The sequence below is a fragment of the Zea mays genome, chromosome 1 (assembly GCF_902167145.1).
Source record: "Zea mays cultivar B73 chromosome 1, Zm-B73-REFERENCE-NAM-5.0, whole genome shotgun sequence".
Taxonomy (NCBI): Eukaryota; Viridiplantae; Streptophyta; class Magnoliopsida; order Poales; family Poaceae; genus Zea; species Zea mays.
This window is the reverse complement of record NC_050096.1, coordinates 242979760-242990673: the sequence shown is the minus strand read 5'-3', so window position 1 is coordinate 242990673 and position 10914 is coordinate 242979760. Positions and strand designations below refer to the sequence as shown.

The following is a 10914-nucleotide window of genomic DNA, read 5'->3' as shown; positions in this document are numbered from 1 at the left end:
TAAATTGTATATAGGTATATACTTTTTTGTAAAATAAAAAAAATAATCGTGTCGGGCCGGACCGGGCCAGCACTACGGGCCGAGGCTACAGCCCAATCACGACACGACGTTCTTGGTTCTTGCAAACATTAGGTCGTTTTTGAGACCACATTGGCGCAATGGACTACATGGTGTTTGAGGTTGCTGAATTGGATGGAGCAACAATGATTTGTCACAGTAACAACAAAATGAAAGATTATTTGTTGGTTTTAAACGTTAGTAATTGTTGTGAAGTAGCATAATTTATATGGAACGCATCTAGTTTTAATTGATGTCTGACTTTAGCAATCACTCCATATTTTGATCTATCTTTTTTATAAGTTTGACTTCATGGGACTTATTTTAGAAACTTGAGCTCACAAACTTTGTCTTATTTGGTCTCTGTATTATGGAATTATGTCATTTTATAATCTATGTTCATTTAGTCAGTCGTTGTGAACTCTTTTCTAATCGCTCACTTAATTGGACGTGTTGTACCAAGACATATTGCATGGAGTAAACAATAACATCTGTTAGCCAAATCAGAAAAATATTATACAGAGAGCGGAGACAATCAATAAAAAATTTTGAATTTTTTTATAGATAGTTTACGTGTGTATTGTTGTAAGTCGTCGCAACGCACGAGCAACCGACTAGTATAGCTAAAGGAGCACATGCGCCACTGAGGATACCAAAGGCTTTCAGCGATGACATGCACGTTTCTCTATTTAAATTTGAGGGAAAATCGTCAGGTGGAAAATCTGGGACGAGGACTGCACGCTCCACAACGGGTAGACGGTACCATGCGAGCTACGGCTCGGCCCCCGAACTTATCCTGGGCTGACCCAAGGTTATGAAAAGGGAAAACTCCCAACAGATGTTTTAGGTTTCCAAACTTTACCTCGAGGTGTCTCCCTCACTTGTCAAGAACTGAAGGCACAAGGCATTGGGAGCACGTTATAAAGGACTGCCACAGATTCATCAGTATTTAAGTACTAGGCGAAGCACATGAAGTGGTGGGCTCAGGTCAAATCTAGCGATTAGTTTCGTCCTGTTAAGCGCGTGGAAATGTTTTTGCTCATTCGAGCTGGCAACGAGAGATACGTGCTACCGACTGTCCGATCCCACACAACCAACAAACCATTACTAGCTGCTAGTAAAATTAAGTTACTACTGTACTAGCTAAGCAGTACTCCCTCCGTTTCGTTTTAGTTGTCGCTGGATAGTGCAAAATTAAACTATCCAGCGACAACTAAAAAGAAACGGAGAGAGTACCAGTTAGGCGGTACAGGTCTATGCGAAGGTATCAATTCAATGGCTTTATTTTTGCTAACCAATGATACATTAGGAGGTCTTTGGAACTGTTCCACCCTATGTTTTGCTGCTCGGCCCTATGATTTGTTTGTCAAACAGTCTAAACTCCAGCAACTCTGCTCTGCGAGAAAAACGTAGAGTTGGGCTGAACTCTACCATTTTGGTGGACTGGCAAAAGGTACTCCACAAAACTTGTTTTTGGTGTAAACGTGGAGTTCAGGATTAATTACCCACCAATGCCACTCGTTATGAAGAAAATAATATTTTGTTTCATCTTCTCTGGTTTCCTGCCAAAAGCATCTTCTTCCTCACATGAAAACAGAGAGCGGCGGGGGCCTGCGCTTACGCGCCCAGAAGGCGGCGGCGAGAGCCTACACATGCGTCGGCGGCCTACGCTCAAGAATTGGCGGCCATGGTGGAAAGGAATCGCTCAAGTACGTGTGGCCTGCACTCAAGAACACACTTAATTACCGGGGGAAGGAATCGCGGCCATGGTGGCCTGTCAGTGTGGAAGAAGTGCTGCTTGGGAGGCGCCGCGTAACGAAGTCATTTTTCCAACATAATCTCAATTTCCAAGAGCTAGGTTACAAGCCAAACACATCAAAAACATTTTAAAACTCTAGAGTAGAGCTGCTCTTGGTGAAGCGAAGCTAGAATTGGTGAAGTGGAGCTATCCCAAAGACCCCTTTAAGAATGCAATCAACTATACATGTGTAAAAATTAGGGTTGAACCAATCTAACTTTTTGTACTTTCCTTTAAATCAGGGTCCTTCTTTGGTACCAGTCCCCAACAAACAAACTAGTTAGTGTCTTATATGTCATCTAACAAAAAAATAACAGGCCTGCCCCCTCCCCTGCTAATATAAGGCTATATTTAGCGGTCTCCATACCCCACCCCCTATTCCACTCCATGTTTTAAACGCCACTATGTAAACCGTGTAGTCTACAGTGTAAAACAGTGTTTTGTACGATTATGTGCATGCTCTGCTGATCTAAGGATGACAAATTTTTTGTAAGGGGCAGGTCCCCGCGGAGACCCGACCCAAAGGGGCGGTGGTGAGTCTAAAATTTCATCCGCGGGAATAGCAGGGTGGAGACCCAAAACTCAAGGGACAGGGGCGAAAATTTTCCGTGGAGGTCTAATGGGGACCCGAATTAGGAGTCATGCCATCCCTGTGACCCCATATAAAGATGCAAATTCCTCACTCGCTAACCCTTATTTCCTTCACTCAGTTATCACTCGCTCACGTGGCAATCCTGGTTTATATGTGTATATTGTAATATTTGTATTCAATAATTGATCGTGCACGGGTTCTCGTGGGTATCGGGCTCCCAACAGGGATAGGGATGAAATCCTCTCTATTACGGGATTGTTGAGTTGGGAGTGGAGTGAAGGAAATTGAATTCCACTCAATTCTTTTCGATTTTGTGCAACCGAACAAAGGCTAAGTGCTTCGGAGCTGAGATGGGAAATAAGTTTCGAGGATGAGAGCCGGGATGGGGACAGAGACGGAGACGACGAGCACTTCCCCAGCCCCAACGCACCCCGTCGCCATCTCTAGGCTAATAGTTATCCCGTACATGAGAATTGAGATCCAACAAGACCAGCGATGCATGTACCTGTAGTTTAGGTCAACTTGCGTTGCCGAAAGCATAAAAAGGGGCATTTTCAGGCGACATTCAAGTCGTGGTCCAATTGAAAAACCCACAGAAGATGAAATTTCCAGGTGGGAGTCCCAACTAACCTTCGTCAAGGTCCATGACTCCATGCGTCCACATTGTTGCTTTGGAGTCACGACATTATATCGTCCAGAACTCCAGATGCACTATTGACAGATGTGACGAATTTCTAGTGTGCCACTTGTTGTCAGAGTACAATTAGATTTCCGATCAATCACGACACCGTGAGCGATCACGCCGTTGTATATTAATTGGAAGATGAATCAAGGCAGGTCGAGGAGGAAGGCAATGAAACGCAACCGCCGTGTATTCATACCTGCAGTCCTTGCAGTCTTGCGCACGCCGTTGAATATTGCATGATGAGTCATGGCAGGTCGCTCTCATGGCGACCCTTTCTTGCGGTTCTCGATTTCTTCCAGCCTCAGTGTGTAATAAATAAAATTAGATTTCCTGGCTATCACAAGAGTAGGTTTCCTGGCTTGACTTGGCGCTAGATCAATGGAGCATTTCATTTGTTAGTGTCCCTGTGAGTGACGTGGAAACTGTGCATCGCCATGTCTGCTAGTAGTAAGCGTTTTCTGCCGGTAGTGGTGGTTGCGGCAATGGTTGCCGCCGCCAGTGGCGCCGTGGAGTTCGCCTACAACGGCTTCGGCGGCGCGGGCTTGTCGCTCGACGGTACGGCCACCGTCACGCCGGCCGGTCTGCTCCAGCTCACCAACGACACCAACATGTCCAAGGGCCACGCGTTCCACCCGGATCCAGTCAAGTTCCACCGGCCGATGCTGTCGTCCTTCTCCACGACGTTCGTGTTCGCCATCGTGTCGGAGTTCCTCGACCTGAGCACCAGCGGGTTCGCGTTCCTGGTGGCGCCGACCACGGACCTGTCCACGGCGATGCCGCAGCAGTACCTGGGCATGTTCAACGGCACCGACAACGGCGACGCCCGCAACCACGTCTTCGCCGTCGAGTTGGACACCGTGCGGAACCCGGAGTTCGCCGACATCAACAACAACCACGTCGGCGTCGACGTCAACAGCCTCAACTCCACCGTGGCCGCCCCGGCGGGGTACTTTGACGACGGCGGCGGCGGCGCGTTCCATAACCTGAGCCTCATAAGCAGGGAACCCATGCAGGTCTGGGTGGACTACGACGCTGCCACGACGGAGGTCACCGTGGCCATGGCCCCGGCGCGCCAGCCCAGGCCCCGGAGACCGCTCATCTCGACCAGGAACATCAACCTCTCCACGGTCATCACGGACACAGCGTACGTCGGCTTCTCGTCCGCGTCCAGCATCGTGCTGGTGAAGCACTACGTGCTCGGATGGAGCTTCGCGCTCGACGGCGCCGCTCCGGCTCTCGACTACGACAAGCTGCCGAAGCTGCCTCGCATCGGCCCAAAGCCCCGGTCCAAGGCGCTGACTGTCGCGCTGCCGATAGCCACCACGGTATCCGTCCTCGCGGCGGTCGCCCTCGGGTTCGTGCTCCTCCGACGGCGGCGCAGGTACGCCGAGCTGCGCGAAGATTGGGAGGTGGAGTTCGGGCCACACCGGTTCGCGTACAAGGACCTGTACGACGGCACCGGCGGCTTCAGGGACAAGAGGCTGCTCGGAGCAGGCGGGTTTGGCAGGGTGTACAAAGGCGTGCTCCCGGGTTCCGGGACCTATGTCGCCGTGAAGAAGGTGTCGCACGAATCAAGGCAAGGGATGAAGGAGTTCGTCGCCGAGGTCGCCAGCATTGGCCGTCTCCGGCACCGCAACCTCGTGCCGCTGCTCGGCTACTGCCGGCGCGAAGGGGAGCTCTTGCTGGTGTACGACTACATGCTAAACGGCAGCCTGGACAAGCACCTCCACTGCCATGGCGACAAGCCCGTCCTGGCTTGGGCTCAGAGGGTGCACATCGTCAGAGGTGTCGCGGCCGGGCTACTCTACATGCACGAGGACTGGGAGAAGGTGGTTATACACCGAGACATCAAAGCAAGCAACGTGCTCGTCGACGGCGAGATGAACGGGCGGCTGGGTGACTTTGGCCTCGCGAGACTGTACGACCACGGCACAGACCCGCAGACCACGCATGTGGTCGGCACCATGGGGTACCTGGCCCCGGAGCTGGTGCGCACTGGCAAGGCAACCACTCTCTCCGACGTGTTCGCCTTCGGTTCGTTCTTGCTGGAGGTTGCCTGCGGGCGGAGGCCCATCGAGGAAGAGGAAGATGACTCCGCCGCCACCGTTGGGGTTGGAATTGGAGACCGATTCGTGCTCGTGGACTGGGTGCTCGGGCACTGGCGCAAGGGCTCCATAGCCGGCGCGGTGGACGCTAGGCTTGGCCTGGAGTACGACGTCGCGGAGGCGGATCTGGTGCTGCGGCTGGGGCTGGCGTGCCTGCACCCGTCGCCCGCGGCGCGGCCGACCATGCGGCAGGTCACGCAGTACCTCGACGGCAGCGCGCCCTTGCCAGAGCTGCCCCCGTCGTACCTGACGCTAGACATGTCGGCCGGCATGGAGAGGAACCAGTCTCTCTTCAACTCCTGGTTCGTCTGGCGTCCGTCCTCGAGGGCGACGACGAGTGTCGCCACCATGTCTGACGTCGCGCTCTCTGGCGGCAGATGACAGGCGGCCAGGTACGCGCCCGTCCGTTGGAGGCTGCTATGCTAATTGTCATGTCCCACTAGATCTGATGGCAAAATTTTGATCATTAGATAATCTTATTGAGTAGTATACACAATTTTGATCACAAAATTGTGGTGTTCAATGAGGAGAAAGAACCGTAGGGCGTGTTCGGCTGGCTACAAGCCGACACTGTTGCAGCTGTTTGGACTGCTGCAGCTGCAATCCATAGAGAGAAAAATACTGTAGAAGCCGCAGCCGCAGCCGGATTGCAGCCGCAGCAAGCCGCAGCGAACAAGCTGGTAATCTTTAGTGCCACTCGTGAGAAAGGGAGAGAAAAAGTTTTAAAGATTCCAACAATGGCTGCAGCCGAACATATGCACTTCAACGATTCCAACAAAATTAATGGCTAATGTGAAGTTTCTATGTAAAGGGAGAGGATGATAATTAAATAAACAAGGGCAATTCAGTCAACATTGAACAGTCAACATTCAACGGGGCTGGTCCGATCCAAATTAAAAAGGACAAAACAAATGCAATCTGCACTAGGGCAATTCCAGATTTCCAACTGTTCCAGGCTATGGCCTATGGTCCACTCTAGAATTCCTGGATTTTTTGGATTGCGGTCGTGATTATTCTATCGGTGGGTGGTGTCGTTTTATCAGCTCCAGGGTTCACCAATTGCAAGTTGAAAACCGTCGCCTACAGATAACCGGCTAATCCTGATAAACCGGTAGACACAGACCGAAATCAAAATCTCTAAAGTTTTGAATTCGAAGCGGTTCGAGATCGATAAATCAGTTGATATGGCCAATTAATCGGCTCCTGGCATGATAAACTAGCGGCATAGAAGCAGAAACCGAGCCATATGTATTTTTTTGCAAATAAAGCATATTGAGGTTACATAATTTAAACAAAAAATGACCCTAAACATTATCGCAAGTCCAATAACAACATTTAGCAGTAACCCACGGAACGTTGCGACAACATTGCATATTCTCCCACGCGATGCAAGGTGTTGCTTGAAACGTGTAGCACCACCCTCTTCTATTGTTTCCTGCAGTACTTGCACTTGAATCCAGAATATTTGTCGTCCTCGTGTAGCCATACTGGATCGATCCAATCCGACAACCCTGAAAATAGCAACAACAACTACTATTTCAAGTATTATTAGCCTACATAACAAGTAGCGGTGCTGATTTCAAAGGATTTGAAGCCCAAACTGAAAAAATCTTCCTAACCATATCCCCTACTCGACAGGCCGGCTTATCGGCCTCTCTGGACGATTAATCGGGCCACACGCTCGGTAATCGGACAAAGCCGATCGATTAGCCGATGGCTCATCTAAGCCGTGATGACTGTGTAAGCTGGTAGCTAGCCGCCCAATTTAACGGACAATCGGCGATTAATCGGTCAAACCAAGCGGCTTACGTACTGAGCGGGGGAGAAGAGCTTACCGTCGGCTTTCCAGCCTAGCTGACGTCAGAGGGCGGCTTCGCGTGCTCCGGCAGTAGACGAACGGCATTTTTGGGTGGACGCGGCGGAGAGGAGGATAAGGAATGCCCTAGCAAGGGTCACGGCGTGTTAGGGTATTGTATGGAGCTTAGCGTATTTTTAAATTTGGTTTCAGTGGAATGTCTTAAAATAATTCATAGTATTTATAAGAAAATTGTCATTAAAATATTTAAAAATTTAAATTTTTTCACAAATTCAAAATATGAAACCGGTCGTCCAGTCTTATCGGCTAGGACTGATTACCAGCTAGCCCGAACGGTTTGGTGAACCTTGATGAGCTCCATGCGATCCCTTTGACTTGTGTTCCCACTTTCAACTACCGCTGCAGGTTTGCTCGCAGGGCAGCATTTAATGCACTTGTTTGCAAGGTTTACTATACCGTTTTTACTAAAAGAAATCGTCGGCACCTAGTTTGGACGTTTCAAATTTATAAAATTTCGTTGAAAAAATCTGCCGGTTTTCCCAGTAAAATAGACTGATTTAAATATTTTTACAGAAAAAATGGCAAGGTTTATTTGTAAATTGCTCAATTTACGTTGCAAAGTACATATTAATTGATCCACTCAAAATATGTTCACCAAAAAGATATACAACATGCATATACAAGCACAAATTCCAAATCTCATGCAACAAACAATCATCGTACTTCGCAATACTCAAATATAAGTTTCTTTATAGAGTTCTCTCACAACATATTGGTCAACATGTTTCCCAATACTTATGTATTCAGCTCAAGTCATAGTACTCAGACATTGTCGGGTACCGTAATTAGGGGTACCCCCAACACTCCTAAACACGGCTGGAAAACATCTTCGGAACAAACCATGAACAGCTGATAAAGCGCGGTTCAAGTCAGGGCCTCGTCTACCAAGGGACGCGACCTCATCCGAGCCCAGCCTCGGCCTCGGGCGGGAACAGTAGTCCCGAGCGGATTCATGCCTCGCCCGAGGGCCTCCTCAGGCAGTGAGCGCACCCTCGGCTCGCCTGAAGCCCAGCTTGGGCAGACTTTGTCGTGCAGCGACCTCGGCCGGATCGCCCTACCAACCGACCGTATCGCATGCGCATTTAATGCAGGGATCGCCTGACACCTTATCCTGACACGCGTGCCTCAGTCGGCAAGGTCGAAGTGACCGCAGTCACTTCGCCCCTTTACTGACCGATCTGACGAGAAAACAGCGCTATTCACCCCGTTCCGACTGCTGTGCCAACCACCAGGGTAAAACTGAGTCACGATCTTCCACGAGTTCGGCCTCGGGCGCAACAGGGAGCTCCGCCTCGCCCGACCCCTGGCCTCGGCCTCATCCTCAGCCTCGGGAGAAGGTCTCCACCTCGCCCAACCCCAGGCCTCGGCCTCAGGAGAAGTCTCCGCCTCGCCCGACCTCAGCCTCGGACCGACTACGCTACGGGGGATACATCATTACGCTACTCCTAGCTAGCTGCCTCAGGCTATGAAGGAACAAGACCGGTGTCCCATCTAAGGTTACTCCGGTAACAGGTAATGATGGTTCCCCGCGTGCGCCCATGACGTCGGTTGCTCTCAAACCCCCTACGGAAGCAAGCAAACGTCAGCAGGATCCATGCCGCCCGACAGTTGTGCTTCTACAGGGCTCAAGGCACTTCTCCGACGGCCACGTTAGCTCGTGTACAGGGCTCAAGGCACTTCCCCGCCAGCCACGTAGCGCATAACTACACCCCGTTGTACAACTGGACATCTCCTTACATCTATAAAAGGGAATGTCCAGGGCCTTCTTAAGAGAGGTGGACGTTCAAGTTGAGGGAGGACACAGGGGGCACATCGAGAGACAGCGGTGGAGATTCACGTTGACACACGCAGACACGTTGACAACAGGGCCTCTCTCTCTCTCGCTCTCGCCCTCGCTCCCTCGCGATGCTTGTAACCCCTACTACGAGCACCCCGGTGCAGGATAACATAAGCCTCATTTTCCCTCTTGTGTTCCATCTTGCATCAACCCATCTGGGCAGGGGCACGCAGCAACAAATTCACTGGTTAGCTGACGGACCTCGCGGGTCCGAAATGCCGACAGTTGGCGCGCCAGGTAGGGGCTCGCTGCGTGTTTACGAATACTTTCTCGTTGAGTTCCAGATGGGTAGCCTTCAGCAGCCTCTTCGGCCGGGGATGGTGCTCCGCTTTGGGAGTCTCGAGTTCATGTCCCACGACGACGGCTATGACATGGTACTCCTCCCCTCGCAGCGCGACAGCAACGACGGTCGTCGGCTCGCCTGCCGGCGGCGAGTTCGACGACGGCTTCCCACCGTGGCAGAAGAGGAACACCCAGGTTTTCCCCGCCACCCTCCTCGCCGGAGGAGGAGGAGATGGGGCAACCGTGGCCATGCAGGAGGCGACACCTCGTCGGCTGTCGGGCCAGAGGGAGTCGACGATGCCGGCACCCCTGCGAGGGCCATGTCGGGTGTTGTCCTCGCACCTGAGACAACGACGGGTGTTGCTTCCCCGCAACGCGCCAACCCCGAACGGATTGATGACGCCAGCACCCTCGCGAAGGACTTGCTGGGCGTCAGCCTCGTACCTGAGATAACGGTGCAGTCCGTCCCCGACGCGACTTCCCCACCGTCCATCGACCAAGAGGTACCGTCCGTTTTCCACCCTGTCCCTTTTAGATTCAGCTTCGATCCACCAAGCGACCCCGCTTCGGTAAGCGCTTTCGTAAAGGCATACCCTAACCTTCCGAGGTACCATATGTGGTCATCTTGGGACCGACCGACGGCCTTCTCAACCTTCGGACTCGCGGGTTCCAAGGAAGACGACGACTCCGACTTCGGTTGGGATTTCTCCGGGCTCCGTGATCCCAGTGCCATGCGAGACTTCATGTCCGCATGTGACTACTGCCTCTCCGGCTGCTCTGACGATGACCACAGCCTCGGCGACGAGGGTTGCGACCCGAGTCGCGAGTGTTTCCACAGGGGGATCACGGCGGAGACAACCACCTCGGCATGCCGGAGGATGACAACGCCCCTGTGCCTGTGTCTCGCGTTGACATCTCGCGGGAGCTAGCTGTGGTCCCAGTCCCTGCGGGGGGTCAGGACACACAGCTCGAGCAATTCCACGAGATGCAGGCCAGGCTCGACGAAGAAGCAGGGCGGCTTGTGCAGCTCCGACAAAACATCGAGCAGGAATGGGCAGGCTGAGCACTCGCCGGAGGAGCATGTCATCGGGCTCGAGACGTCCACCGCCATATCGTTGACGGTGCCAGGGCAGGGCTGCTCCCGGCCTCCAGCGGGGTTGGCCAGAATCTAGCTGCAGCAGCGATGCTGCTTCGAACGATGCCGGAGCCATCCACTACCGAGGGGCGGCGTATCTAGGGAGAGCTCAAGGATCTCTTGGAAGATGCCGCAGTCCGACGAGCTAAGAGATCTGCCTCCCGAAGGCAAGGATGCCCCTCGGAGCATCGCTCAACGCCCTCCCGACGCGTATGGGAGGCCTCGGTCCGCATCGAGCGCACACGGGACGAGACGCCCGCGGCCCCGGATCGCCTCAGCAACGAGCCACACCGCCGCGACCGTCAAGCCCGCCTCGAGGAAAGGGTGCGCCGAGGCTACCACCCCAGACGCGGAGGACGCTACGACAGTGAGGAGGATCGGAGCCCCTCGCCCGAACCGCCAGGTCCGTGAGTCTTCAGCCGGGCCATATGACGGGCGCCGTTCCCGGCCCGGTTTCGACCCCCGATTACCATCACCAAGTACTCTGGGGAGACAAGGCCGGAGTTGTGGCTTGCGGATTACCGATTGGCATGCCAGTTGGGAGGGA

At 52.7% G+C, this 10914-nt stretch overlaps 1 protein-coding gene across 1 annotated transcript; it reads left to right on the top strand.

The window, feature by feature from the left end:
• Positions 1-3525: 3525 nt before the first annotated feature.
• LOC100383079 (uncharacterized) lies at positions 3526-6044 on the top strand. Its single transcript, NM_001175750.1, has one exon. The coding sequence runs from the start codon at positions 3567-3569 to the stop codon at positions 5616-5618; it is 2052 nt and encodes a 683-aa protein (NP_001169221.1). The 5' UTR covers positions 3526-3566; the 3' UTR covers positions 5619-6044.
• Positions 6045-10914: the final 4870 nt, after the last annotated feature.

What these genes read in the sequence shown, in the direction of transcription:
- LOC100383079 (NM_001175750.1), top strand. Translation starts at nt 3,567, where the DNA reads ATGTCTGCTAGTAGTAAGCGTTTTCTGCCGGTAGTGGTGGTTGCGGCA.